The following is a 15229-nucleotide window of genomic DNA, read 5'->3' on the forward strand; positions in this document are numbered from 1 at the left end:
TAAAACCGCCTTAACGGCAACAAAGATAATTAAAATAGAAGAGATTGGTTAAAACCACATTCGCATGAAGAGAGGGAGAGAGATAGGCGCTGTGTGTGTGACAACATTTTTGTCATGCTGAAAGCACAAAACACATCGCCGCCGCTAATTCACAGTCCCTGTTTTCGTTCGTTCGACTGGGACCTGACTCATGCATGAGACGACGCTCCGACATTGGAGGCTGCAGAGGGAAGGACGGCTCATCATAATGTCTGGAACGGAGCGAATGGAATGTCATAGAACCATGCGTTTGATGCCTTTGATACCATTCCACCTAGTCCGCTCCAGCCATTACCACGAGCCCGCCCTCCCCAATTAAGGTGCTACCAACCTCCTGTGCGCTCCGAGTCTAAATCGAGCAGGGAGAGAGAGAGAGAGAGAGAGAGAGAGAGAGAGAGAGGCGTCTAAAATGCAGGCTTCAAAGCACAGCCCTGGCACGACAGCAACAACTAGCCTAGCTACTACTGATCAGCAGACTTTGGCAGGCTAAAAGACTGATCAAACAGAGCCCCTGCTTTGTTACTCTCTAGAGAAATGAAATGATTAATCACAAGCAGAACCTCATGGTTACTTTAGGAGGCTCCTCTAGAGTAGTGACTTCATGTCTGCAAGCTGATCAGGGGTGAGATCATTCAGGATGGGCAATTTTCTATAACAGAATCAATAAAGCCAATAGAACTCAGAACGGGTAAACACATTACACGTTAACTGGAAGATGGGTCAGATCCACAAGCAGGGAGGGAAGACTGATCAAGCTCAACAGCTACACAGTGTGGCTACTGCAGGCAGGACAGTGAATCCCAGACAGAACACACGCATTCTCTCCAGAATCTGTAGAATCACTCTACTAAAACTCTTCCCCATAGTGGTGACTGAAAGGAATCAACTTTATTGATCTTGAGGGTGAACATAGGTTTGTCCCCAGCAGCAGCCAACGTGGACAAACAGTACGGACACACAGACATACAAAAGGACAGACTAGCTGATGCCTAAAGGTACAAAGCAGTGGTGCTCTATAGATCAGTTGGTAGAGCATGGCTTTGGCGTTTGCAATGCCAGGATAGTGGGTTCGATTCCCGGAGCCAACCATACATTCAAAACGTATACACGTACGACTAAGTTGCTTTGGATAAAAGCATTTGCTCAATGGCATATTATTAGTGTGTTGTTGTGTGCAGTTTTCCATGCCATACCTTTTTGTGGACCTTGGCCTGGTCGTCCACATACTTCTGCACATCTTTGATAAGCTCCTGTAGCTTCCTCACTAGCTCCAGGTGGCAGCTGGCCAGCTTCTCTGTGGACATCTTAAACACATCCCACACCGGGGCAAATGTCCTGCAGGACACACATGGGCACGCCGGCACACACACTTTATTAACTGGAGTATGTTCAGTGGCGCATTCAGGGAAGACTTTGTTATCTTTAAATAGGGAGGGTTGATAGGGAACACAAACTCAACGCTCTTCCCCAAAGTCCCCACCAGGATAGTAAAAACAAGGAAAATTGTCCCTTGCGAGGACATTTCACATGTCCCCGTGAGGATAAAGACTATTTCAAGCTTTGGGGTTAGGTTTAGAATTAAGGTGTAGGAGTTAGGTTTAGGGTTTGGGTTACAGGTCCGGGAAAATAGGATTTTGAATGGAAATCTATTTTAGGTCCTCACGAGGATAGAAGAACAAAATGTGTGTGTGTGTGTGTGTCTTACCCAAGCTGAGAGAAGTTGCCAGCTGACTTGGCAAGTTTGGTCATTGACCTGGCATAGACCTCTTCTATGGTAGCCCTAGAGGGACAAAACACATCACGTCATTACCTTCGTAATTTTTACCTACTGAATCAGTAACATCACTCAGTATGCGTTCCAAATGGATTCCCTATATAGTGCACTACTTTTGACCCTATGGGCCCCAAAAGCAGTCCACTGCATAGGAAACAGGCTGCTATTTGGGATTCATCCTCAGTCTCTTCTGAATAAGTTCAACCAATATAAATCCAACAACACGCTATTAAAAGCCCTCAAAACCTCTACCAGTTGTAATGAGTTTTAATTGAGTGATTACAAGTACTGTACATGTAAGTCAAAGCATAAGACAACTCCACTCCCACAAAACACACACACACACACGTAACATATATGTTTGACTGCAGGCACAAAGTTGAGTGTTGCTTGGGCTTTGCTTTGACTAAGTGTGGCTCATCTAGTAGCGAGAGCTGCTCATCACAGACTCCCATCTAGTGTCATATCGAAGCACAGAAAGGAAAGAATTGCCCATCCCTCCCCTTTATTCCTCCCTCATCATCCCCCATTTCTCCTGCATGGAAGTGACAGAAGTAAAAACTTAAAACGTTGGTTTAGTGGAGGCCTGAATTATGCATGTGTCATTTACTAAGCCTCCCACTGCAGTCACGTCAGCACGGGAGGAGAAGAGGGTCAGGCAGGGGGAGCGGGAGCAAGCACGCATTCGCACGGCACGCACTCAGGCAGGCACAAAGACAGAACCTACCTTCACTAACAGATATTAGTGTAACTTAGCCTAGATGCACGGGAACGCAACCAAACGAAGGTTTATAGAATTTATTCTTGACAGGTTACCATGGTTGGTCAATAATAAAATAGCCCCAGTTCCCAAATCAAGGCTCTCACAAAGACACACAGAAAAAGACATGACTCCACAGAGAATAAACACACTCCAGGTGTGTAAATACTCTCTGGGCTAAGACAATTCTCCCCTCCTAAAAGCTAATTTATGCTTGATCCAAAAATGTGGTCGGAGGCTCCGTATGGATGGCGTGATGGAGCCACCGGAGGCACGTAGCGGCCAAATTGAGCTCTGTACCGCATCGCCATGCGCCTCTCAAATTTTGTAACAATGCGGAGGGCTCCGTATAACTCTGCATTGACATGATTGGTTGATGGTAGGTGGAGGGTGGGAGGTCCTGTATAAACACAAACTCACTTCCTTGGCAACTTCCTTCACAACAGCTCTGCGCTGCTCCGCAAAGTGCAAGAAGTATGAATGACCGGTCTTCTGCAGAGGCCACATCACCATAAATTCTTGCACGGCCAATGCAGACGTCGGATTGACCGTGCAGCGCCTTTGACTCACACAGACCTGCCTGCACCCCTCCACTCCAAACTAAAACACTCAAAGTTACTGACCAAACCTCACTGAAATCTATTTATTTTTGACTTAAACATCGATTGTACAAAACATTAAAGACACCTGCTCTTTCATTGACATAGACTAACCAGGTGAATCCTATGATCCCTTATTGATGTCACTTGGAGACATCAATAAGGGATCATAGATGAAGGAGGAGACAGGTTAAAGAAGGATTTTTAAGCCTTGAGACATGGATTGTGCATGTGTGCCATTCAAACGTTGTATGGGCAAGACAAAATATTTAAGTGCTTTTGAACGGGGAATGGTAGGTGCCAGGCGCACCGACTTGTGTCAAGAACTGCAACGCTGCCAACTTTTTCACACTCAACCGTTTCCCGTGTGTATCAAGAATGGTCCACCACCCAAAGGATATCCAGCCAACATGACAACTGTATGAAGCTTTGGAGGCCAGCAGAATTAAGGCTGTTCTGATGGCAAAAGGGGGGGTGGGTGGGGTGCAACTCAATATTAGGAAGTCGTCCTTAATGTTTGTATACTCCGTTTATAGATAGATACAAGTTAACAACTCCCTGCAGGACGAATATTGGTTGTGTGTTTGAGAGGCCTGGGAAACAGGCCACAGTCATAACAGCAGTTGATCACTTTACACAATACAGTACTGTAGGTGCATGTCTGTTTCTGGCCACCAGAGGGAGTCACAGTGCAGTGTTTCTGAGATATGAGACTTCCTCAAGGGAACGGTCTCAGAAAACCCAGATCCAGTCACATGAGAAGAATGATTCTGATGGGTAGGTAAGTGTGCAAGATGAGTTTCAGTTTCACAGAGGAGTAAAGATATAGCATAGGCCTAATCGTCAGATGTAGGCTAGTAAACTACCCATCTACACCACAGGCCGTGTCTACACTTGACACTTGCATGTGACTTCTGCTATCAGAATTTGAATATCGTATTGAAAAGACGGATCAAGACGCACAAAAATCGCATTGCGGTCTGATTGTGTTCATTGTGTGTGGATTTCTCCTCAGTCTGGACGCAATCAGGCTTTCGGAAAGTGCATAAATTGGGCGACGTCATCAGCACTCGGACCACACGCCTCCAGAAAACGTGTTTTTGGAGCGAGGCGCCTTTTCATTATAGTGTTGGAGGAAATGTGTTCATAGCGTGTGAGGAACGTGTTTGCTGGTCTTGTAAATTCTAGCCAGCTAGCTAATATTTAGAACAATTATTTTTTGTTGGACTAGAGCTATGCTAACCAGTTTGGGGTGCGGCGAGTTAGAGGGACATGAACAAAGGCAAACAAATATATATATTTTTTGTTTGTTAAGGAGCTCAGGTCATGCTTTCAACTTACTCTTGAAAGTATTATAGATGGAATGCACAAGGTGCAATTTCAAAATTGGGTAGTGCATCAGCAGTTTTCCTCATCATGTCACTCACTGCAGACCTTAGAGAGCTACACTGAACAAAAAGATAAATGCAACATGTAAAGTGTTTGTCCCATGTTTCATGAGCTGAAATAAAAGATCCCCGAAATGTTCCATAATGCACAAAAAGCGTATTTCGCTCAAATTTTGTGCACAAATTTGTTTACATCCCCTGACAGGTGTGGCATATCAAGAAGCTGAGTAAACAGCACGATCATTACACAGGTGCACCTTGTGCCGGGGGGCAATAAAAGGCCACTCTAAAATGTGCAGTTTTGTCAGATGTCTCAAGTTGAGGGAGCGTGCAACTGGCATGCTGACTACAGGAATGTCCACCAGAGCTGTTGGCAGAGAATGATTGTTACCACAAGCCGCCTCCAACGTCATTTTAGAGAATTTGGTATTTCCTAATGTTTGGTATACTCAATGCATTTTGGTGAGTACAAACGTCTGTGGAGAAAGTAGATGAATATTGCAGCATTTCATACCACCCATTACAGTCCCCTTTAGCTCTACTCAACACAGAGAATTTGCTGTGGAAGGTGTCTGCGGTGTAGCCCATTCACACAGGCTTAGGCCTATTTAGGACACACCATACAGTGTAAAACACGGGCCTAGTGGACTGCATAACTGTAGTGTCTAAACCATAACAAGATCTTAATCCTACCTTCCTTGCCAATTCCTCTCACACCTTGAGATGTCTTGCATTGTGTCTGAGCTCTATATTTATAACATCATCTTCTAAAATGTTTGATGGTGGAATTCCATCAAATTCTACAGGAATTCCGAATGCTTACCTTCAGGCCAGGCTGGCCCACACAGAAATGTGATCATCACTTTTTCACTCATGTCACCCTTTTTTCCACTCATGCCACCCTTTCATCATTAGGGAACCAGTGCTTCCCCTAGGATGTTTTTCAGCAGCGGTGACAGGCTTAGGGGGAAATGTGTTGCTGCTAAATGCATGGTTATAATTTATACTGAACAAAAATATAACACACAACATGCAATGATTTTACTGTTACAGTTCATATGAGGAAATCAGTCAATTGAAATAAATTCATTAGGACCTAATCTATGGATCATTCTTGATACACACAGGAAACAGTTTAGCGTGAAGAACTAAACCAGAAGAGTTGCAGTTCTTGACACACACAAACCGGTGCGCTTGGCACCTACTACCATACCCCGTTCAAAGGCACTTTGTATTTTGTCTTGTTCACCCTCTGAATGGCACACTTACACAATCCATGTCTCAAGTCCTAAAAATCCGTATTTAACCGGTCTCCTTTTCCCTTCATCTACCCTGATTGCAGTGGATTTAACAAGTGACATCAATAAGGGATCATATCTTTCACCTGGTCAATCTATGTCATGGAAAGAGCAGGTGTTCTTCATGTTTTTCCCACTCAGTGTATAAGTCAAGTAATTGATTAATTACAACACTGGTTCCCTCTACAGCAAATAGGTTGTCTAGCCCTAGTCTCACAATTATTTTAACCTACTTTAAGTGATTGATTAACTTGAGAATGTAATTTGGTTACTGTACTAATGAAAAAGTGAGCATGTTGGGGAAAAAAATGGAAAATAGGTTCCATAAAGTCTTGAGAAACTTCTGTCTATAAATCATCTATCGATGTCAATGGCAAATGGGTGCAAATCTTGAGAGGCGTGTGAATCTCAAGTTAGGGTTAGGCTATGAACGAATGCCAAATAACAAGTCAAACAGAAAATCCCCAACTTTTAATTTGCATAACCATTGAACTGGAAGACTGAAAACAACACCTGCACTGAGAGAAAGCCAGACTGAACATGAAATGTTTTAACAGATGGTCAACTCAAAGGTAAACTAGAAAAAGAGGGCTGAGTAACTTTGAAAGTAAGCCTCGAGATTCAAATTCACCTCTGTGATGAGAAGAACAACATTGGGTTAAAAGGCTCAAAATGAGAGTGAGTGGAAGTTTAACTAAGAAAACCCCATAGCCTGGTTACAACCATCGTTAGCACATGACATAGCATAAAACAGATGTGGAACCAGGCTAACCAACAACGTACCTTTCTCTGATGAAATCAGTAAGTTCCTTGGAGGAGATTTGGCCATGTTTCATGTTATGGTAGAGAACATCAAATCCATTGTTTTTTTCGCCCTGGGGTAAAAAACAACAACAAACAGATGGTTAGTAAACTTAAATACCAGTAGGCAGTAAGCCTAAATCCACTGAGAACATCAAACACATCAAACACCCTTTACCGCGCTGGCATTCTCCACTATCAGCATTCTCATGGTCTGCATGGCTGTCAGCTGCATCCTCAGCAGCCTTGACTGGTCCACCATAGTCATCCTGGCCATAGTGTTCAGGTTCTACTATGCTCCCTATACAGTTCTATGGTCCCTAGAATACTTCTAACGGTCCCTGTACGATTCTATGCTGCCTAAAACATTTCTACAATCCCCATACATTAAGCATGTTCCGAATAATGTTGATGCAGCAGGTTGACTATAGGTCTTCAACAGTCAGACTGTGTCGATAGTGGCCCCATCTGTGACAGTGGACGACAGTGTTTGTTTGTGTGTCAGTAACCATCACTACTCTGGAGAAGGGTGTCCAGTTGCACCACGGGGATTTAAAATGCATTAAAAATGCATCACTAGGGCTGTGACGGTCATGGAATTTTGGATGCTGGTAACTGGCCAGGCAAATGGCCACAGTTTTTGTAATAACTGCACCTTGCTTGCACCTTTCTATGTTTCAGCAAGGAGCAACAAAGTCTCATGTTAAGAGTCCATGTACCGCAGAAACATCCATCTTCAGTCAACTGTTAGTTAAAAAATAATATATATATATTATTTTTTAACTAACGGTTATTTTATTTTCATGACGGCCTTCATCTGTAACCGTCGGTTACACAGTAATTGTGCCAGCCCTATACACCACCACTCAATAATTCATATGCCGTGGACATGTGTAAAACTGTCTGTTTGGCTAGTTTAAAAATGTTGATCTGTAGTTCAAATAATAAGAAAGCGACCACCCCGCCTCTGTTTTGGTAAATAGCTGAGGGATGGGGCTGGAGAATTGTAACTACCAGGAACTACTGTTCCTGGGGTCCAGCAACATTAAGGCAGTTATATACAATTTAAAATATTACATCACATAACACTTTTCACAGCACAGTAAGTGTGTTCCCTCAGGCCACTACTCAAAAAAGTATTTAGTTAGCCACCAATTGTGCAAGTTCTCCCACCTAAAAAGATGAGAGAGGCCTGTAATATTCATCATAGGTACACAGAAAATCACATTGTAGGATTTTTAATGAATTTATTTGCAAATTATGGTGGAAAATAAGTATTTGGTCACCAACAAACAAGCAAGATTTCTGGCTCTAACAGACCTGTAACTTCTTCTTTAAGAGGCTCCTCTGTCCTCCACTCGTTACCTGTATTAATGGCACCTGTTTGAACTTGTTATCAGTATAAAAAACACCTGTCCACAACCTCAAACAGTCACACTCCACTATGGCCAAGACCAAAGAGATTTCAAAGGACACCAGAAACAAAATTGTAGACCTGCACAAGGCTGGGAAGACTGAATCTGCAATAGGTAAGCAGCTTGGTTTGAAGAAATCAACTGTGGGAGCAATTATTAGGAAATGGAAGACATACAAGACCACTGATAATCTCCCTCGATCTGGGGCTCCACGCAAGATCTCACCCCGTGGGGTCAAAATTATCACAAGAACGGTGAGCAAAAATCCCAGAACCACACGGGGGGACCTAGTGAATGACCTGCAGAGAGCTGGGACCAAAGTAACAAAGCCTACCATCAGTAACACACTACGCCGCCAGGGACTCAAATCCTGCAGTGCATGACGTGTCCCCCTGCTTAAGCCAGTACATGTCCAGGCCCGTCTAAGGTTTGCTAGAGAGCATTTGGATGATCCAGAAGAAGATTGGGAGAATGTCATATGGTCAGATGAAACCAAAATATAACTTTTTGGTAAAAACTCAACTCGTTGTGTTTGGAGGACAAAGAATGCTGAGTTGCATCCAAAGAACACCATACCTACTGTGAAGCATGGGGGTGGAAACATCATGCTTTGGGGCTGTTTTTCTGCAAAGGGACCAGGACGACTGATCCATGTAAAGGAAAGAATGAATGGGGCCATGTATCGTGAGATTTTGAGTGAAAAGCTTGTGAAGACTTACAGAAAACATTTTGACCTCTGTCATTGTCAACAAAGGGTATATAACAAAGTATTGATATAAACTTTTGTTATATCAATTTGTTACTTATTTTCCACCATAATTTGCAAATAAATTCATTAAAAATCCTACCATGTGATTCTGGATTTTTTTCCTTCTCATTGTGTCTGTCATAGTTGAAGTGTACCTATGATGAAAATTACAGGCCTTTCATCTTTTTAAGTGGGAGAATTTGCACAATTGGTGGCCGACTAAATACTTTTTTGCCCCACTGTATCTACAATACAAAATCCATGTGTACGTATGTGTAGAGTTACGTGTCTTATGCGTGTGTCTCTCCCCACTGTTCCACAAACTGCATTTTTATCAGTTAAAAAAAATCTGATTCTACTGCTTGCATCAGTTACCGGATGTAGAATAGAGTTCCATGTAACCACGGCTCTACAAAGAACTGTGCGCCTCCCATAGTCTGTTCTTGACTTGGGACTGTGAAGACACCTTTGGCGGGATGTCTTTTGGGGTATGCATGGGTGTCTGAGCTGTTTACTAGTAGTTTAAACAGACAGCTTGGTGCATTCAGCATGTCAACACTTCTTACAAAAACAAGTAGTGATGACGTCGATCGTTCTTCCACCTTGAGCCAGGAGAGATTGACATTCATATTATTAACGTTAGCTCTCCGTGTACATTTAAGGGCCAGCCGTGCAGCCCTGTCCTGAGCCAATTGTCATTTTGGAGGTCCCTCCTTGTGGTACCTAACCCACACGACTGAACAGTAGTCCAGGTGCGACAAAACTAGAGCCTGCAGAGGTCCTTTGCTAGATATTACATTTCATACACGTGGGGAAGCGTGTATGACATTCTGGTTTGATCATACACACACACTGAAGATATTTCTTCCAATTATTTATTGAAGAGCAAGTTGTGTTTTGTCTATGTAGTCTATTTATTCATTCGGTCACTTACAAACCTTCAACAGTTCTAAGATAACTTATCCACCATCTCAAACCTCGACAGCAAAGTGTTTATGTTTAATCATTTCCTTATTTAACCGCCTGCCATTTCAAATAGGTGTCCCCTATTTAAGTGTCCCCCATAAGCTAGGTGAGCCACAGTTTTAAAAGGTGCCAATGTATTATTCATGGTTAACTTGCTCTGGAAATGCAGTTTTAAAAGAAACACTACTTTTGAACCGTTTTTATCTCGGCCTTTGTTTTAAGCATTAAGTAGTTGAATAAGGCCAGCTCTTTCACAATACAGCTGAATCATTAACTCTATTCACAGCAGAGGAGACAATAGGGCTGACACAGTAACACTGCTAATGTACCTCAAATACCAAACCGACAGGGAGAAAGAGCACTGGGTAGGTCAGCATTATAAATACACTGAACAAAAATATTAAGAGAACATGTAAAGTGTTGGTCCCAGGTTTCATGAACTGATTTTTTTTTTAAATCCCAGAAATGTTTCATACACATTAAAAGCTTATTTCTCCCAAATGTTTTGCACAAATTTGTTTACATCCCTGTTAAATGAGCATTTCCAAGATAATCCATCTACATGACAGGTGTGGCATATCAAGAATCTGATTAAACAGCATGTGATCATGGGATCCTCCCGAGTGGCGCAGTAGTGGTCTAAGGCACTGCATCGCAGTGCATGAGGCGTCATTACAGACCTGGGCTCGATCCGAGGCTCTGTCACAACTGGCCCCATATGGCGCCACACGATTGGCCCAGCGTCGTCCGGGATAGGGGAGGGTTTGACTGGGGAGGGGGGCTTTACTTGGCTCAACGCGCTCTAGCATCTCCTTGTGTTGGGTCGGGAGGTCGCCTCCGACAAATTGGGGCAGCTGGCTTCCGGGTTAAGCGGGCGGATGTTAAGGAGCATAGTTTGGCGGGTCATGTTTCTGGGGTCGTATGACTCGACCTTTGCCTCTCCCGAGCCTGTTGAGGAGTTGCAGCGATGAGACATGATCTTAATTGGATATCACGAAATTGGGGAGAAAAGGGGGGTAAAATACACGCAAAAAAAACAGCATGATCTTTTATTGACCTTGTGCTGGGTCAATAAAAGGTCACTTTAAAAATGTGAAGTTTTGTCACACAATGCCACAGCAATGTCCACCAGAACTGTTGCCAGATAATTTAATGTTAATTTATCTACCATAAGCTGCCTCCATCGTCATTTTAGAGAATTTGGCAGTACGTCCTACCGGCCTCACAATCGCAGACACGTGTAACTACGCCAGCCCAGGACCTCCACATCGGACTTCTTCACCTGCGGGATCATCTGGGGGTGGGGTGTGGGGGATGGTTGTGCTGATGCTGAGGAGTATTTCTGTCTGTAAAAAAAAAGCCCTTTTGTGTGAAGAAAAAAATAATTCTGATTGGCTGGGCCTGGCTCCCCAGTGGGTAGCCCACCCATGGCTGCATCCCATGCCCAGTCATGTGAAATCCATATTTTATGGAGGTCAAACACAAAACTGGCCTAATATCAGGTTTTAGATGCAATATCCTCCTGCAGCAAAGGGCTATCATGTTGCAGAGCCTAGGGCTGTCCAGCAGAGGGCAGAAATGAGCAAACTCATCCCAGCGCACACAACGCATGTGGACTTCCTAGTCTCCTGCAGCTTTTGGAACTGCCAATCAGTGGTCAACAAGGATGAGCTCATCTCAGCCTTTGTCACCTTAAAGTCCCTAGACTTTCTGATGGAGACATGGATTACCCCATGAGAACAATGCTACTCCAGCTGATCTCTCATCATTTGTGTTCTCTCATAGCCCGAGAGCATCTGGTCGTCACGGCGATGGCACAGGGCTACTAATTTCTCCTAAACTGAGATTTTCTATTTTGCCCCCTTCTCTCACCTGTCAATTTCAATTCCATGCGGTCACTGTCACTTGTACACTCAAGATTTGAGGTCCATGTTGACTACAAAGTAGCTTATGCCTACCTGGCAAAATGGTATCATGATTATTAGCATCTATCCAATGGCCATTTGTTTTGCAAACACTGCAATCACATGAGCGCTACAGAAACATCACTAACCAAACAACAGTCTCCGGCTGGTGCACACTTGCATTAAAGGGTAGCTACACGCTCAAATTAAAATGCAATATATTTCTCCCAGACCTCAAAAGTGGTCTTCTGATGTGGTTTAAGCATTGTTGTGAACTTAGAACAACCCTCTGATGCTAGGACAGCAGAGTCTCTGCCCATCTTCTGAAAACAGCTGAAACCTTACCTCTTCAAAGAGAATCTTAAATAAGACAATTTGTACAAATTAATAAAAAAATTGAAAAAATCTTGAGTCAATAAGTATTCAACCCCTTTGTTACGGTCAGCCTAAATAAGTTCAGGAGTAAAAACGTGCTTAACAAGTCACATAATAAGTTGCATGGACTCAAGTGTTTAACATGATGTTTGAATGACTTCCTAATCTCTGTACCCCACACATCCAATAATCTGTAAGGTTCTGCAGTCGAGCAGTACATTTAAAATACAGATTCAACCACAAAGACCAGGGAGGTTATAGAATGCCTCTCAAAGGGCACCTATTGGTAGATGGGGTAAAAAAATCAGACATTGAAAATCCCTTTGAGCATGGTGAAGTTATTGTTTACAATTTGGATGGTGTATCAACACCCAGTCACTACAAATATACAGGTGTCTTTCCCAATTCAGTAAAAATACTAGACTTTCTAGTAGTTTGAGGTATCTGTACTTTACTATTCCTATTTTTGACAACCTTTACTTTTACTTCACTAAATTATGTACCTTTTACTCCATACATTTTCCCTGAAATTCACACACTTATCAAGAGAACACCACTTGTCATCTTTATTGCCTCTGATCTGGCAGACTCACGAAACACAGATGCTTTGTTTCTGAATGATGCCTGAGTTATGGAGTGTACCCCTGGCTATCCTTAAATAAATAAAAAACACAAACAATTGTGCCATCTGGTTTTCTTAATATAACATTTTTTGAAATGATGTATACTTTTACTTTCGATACTTAAGTATAATTCCAACCAAATCCTTTTAGAGTTACTCAAGTAGTATTTTACTGGGTGACTTTCATTTCATATTATGGTATCTTTACTTTTACTCAAGTATGACAATTGGGTACTTTTTCCACCACTTGGTATGCATGTAATCGTTAAGGAATGGGGATTGTTTCAGGATAAAACAGAAATAGAATAGAGCTAAGTACAGGCAAAATCCTAGAGGAGTAACTGGTTCAGACTACTTTCCAACAGACACTGGGAGACTAATTCACCTTTCAGCAGGACAATGACCTAAAACAAGGCCAAATATACACTGGAGTTGCTGACCAAGAGTTCAGTGAATGTTCCTGAGTGGCCTAGTTACAGTTTTAACTTCAAAATATATGTCAAGACTTGAAAATGGCCATCTAGCAATGATCAACAACCAACTTGACAGTGCTTCTTCAAGAATGTAACATTCAAGGGCAAATATTGTCCAATCCAGCTGTGCAAAGCTCTTAAAAGACTTACCTAGAAAGACTTACAGCTATAATCACTGCCAAAGGTGATTCCAACATGTATTGACTCAGGAGTGTGAATACTTATGTAAATTTGATATTTCAATTGAAGAAAAAGTGCAAACATTTCTAAAAACATGTTTTTACTTTGTCATCATGGGGTATTGTGTGTAAATGGGGGGTGTAATCCATTCTGAATTCAGGCTGTAACACAACAAAATGTGGAATAAATCATACTTACATTCTGAAGGCACATAGTATCAGTTCTTTATGTCTTACAGGTAGTACGGAGCTTCGTCTCGGGCAGGTTTTCGGTTAGCCGTCAATTTCAGGCTTTTGGCAGATAAATACAACTTTTGACGTTCAAATAATCCCATTGCGAAATAATGCTTTTTAGTCATTAAATGGAAATACCAGTCGATGGAAATACATTTGACCGTCATGCTTATTGGTCTATAGGTTAATTTGCATAATTTTGTTCACAACTATCACACAGATAGAGCCTATTTTTTTCCTCAGCTGGTTGCTGCTGGATTAAACATGTGCTTTTATGAGCCCATTTATTGTGCAACAATTCTAAATGCAATCACGCGTTAGAAACAGTTTTTGCTGCACGATTAATTATAATATATATATATATTAAACTTGTAAATGAAGCACCATTGAGGTGCAGGCAACAGGCTATCAGCGCATCACCCACACCTTACAATGTGAGCTGGAGGCAGCATGCATTTTGAAAACAGAAAATGTTTTATTTCTTATTATGAGGCATGTCTTACCTTGCTTCAAAGTAGCCTATGGGCAAAATCCAACCATGGAAACGTGGAGGCAATTATTTTATGACGACTGGCAATTATTTTATGACGACTTCATAGGCGGCTCTTGAGTTGATCTTTTTATATATATATTTTTACTTTATTTAACTAGGCAAGTCAGTTAAGAACAAATTCTTATTTTCAATGACGCCCTAGGAACAGTGGGTTAACTACCTTGTTCAGGGACAGAACGACAGATTTTTACCTTGTCAGCTCGGGGACTCGATCTTGCAACCTTCCGGTTACTAGTCCAACACTCGAACCACTAGGCTACCTGCCGCCCCAGGAGCTTACAATTTATTCTACAATTTCCATCCTTCCTGCGTGACAGTTCCAATTTTCATATGTGCACATTCGTTGGAACAGTTTCATTTTAAATATTATTTTTGTTTCTCAATCAATGTCACGTGTTTAATCATAACAATCTAAAATAATAATAAAGTCAACCAATGCGAGATCACCAGCCTGCCATAAGGACACATTGATCCATTAACGGCTAAAGAAATGAGGGCTGGAACTCATATTTTTTTATATTTTTTTATTTAACCTTTATTTAATCATGTAGGCTAGTTGAGAACAAGTTCTCATTTACAACTGCGACCTGGCCAAGATAAAGCATAGCAGTGTGAACTGACAACACAGAGTTACACATGGAGTAAACAATTAACAAGTCAATAACACAGTAGAAAAAAAGAGTCTCTATATACATTGTGTGCAAAAGGCATGATGAGGTAGGCGAATCGTTACAATTTTGCAGATTAACACTGGAGTGATAAATGATCAGATGGTCATGTACAGGTAGAGATACTGGTGTGCAAAAGAGCAGAAAAGTAAATAAATATAAACAGTATGGGGATGAGGTAGGTAAAATTGGGTGGGCTATTTACCAATAGACTATGTACAGCTGCAGCGATCGGTTAGCTGCTCAGATAGCAGATGTTTGAAGTTGGTGAGGGAGATAAAAGTCTCCAACTTCAGCGATTTTTGCAATTAGTTCCAGTCACAGGCAGCAGAGAACTGGAATGAAAGGCGGCCAAATGAGGTGTTGGCTTTAGGGATGATCAGTGAGATACACCTGCTGGAGCGCGTGCTACGGGTGGGTGTTGCCATCGTGA

At 42.1% G+C, this 15229-nt stretch overlaps 1 protein-coding gene across 5 annotated transcripts in view; it reads right to left on the bottom strand.

Moving 5' to 3' along the window:
- Positions 1-15229, bottom strand: part of LOC124007566 (F-BAR domain only protein 2-like) — a 101167-nt gene that overhangs the window by 70128 nt on the left and 15810 nt on the right. For all 5 annotated transcript variants that reach the window (XM_046318233.1, XM_046318232.1, XM_046318235.1 and 2 more), the window contains exons 2-4: positions 6642-6733; positions 1745-1819; positions 1233-1374 (exon numbers count right to left, since the gene is read on the bottom strand). In XM_046318233.1, the coding sequence (XP_046174189.1) occupies positions 1233-1374; positions 1745-1819; positions 6642-6733 (309 nt within the window). The remainder of the gene's footprint in view (positions 1-1232; positions 1375-1744; positions 1820-6641; positions 6734-15229) is intronic.

The sequence above is a fragment of the Oncorhynchus gorbuscha genome, linkage group LG20 (assembly GCF_021184085.1).
Source record: "Oncorhynchus gorbuscha isolate QuinsamMale2020 ecotype Even-year linkage group LG20, OgorEven_v1.0, whole genome shotgun sequence".
NCBI lineage: Eukaryota > Metazoa > Chordata > Actinopteri > Salmoniformes > Salmonidae > Oncorhynchus > Oncorhynchus gorbuscha.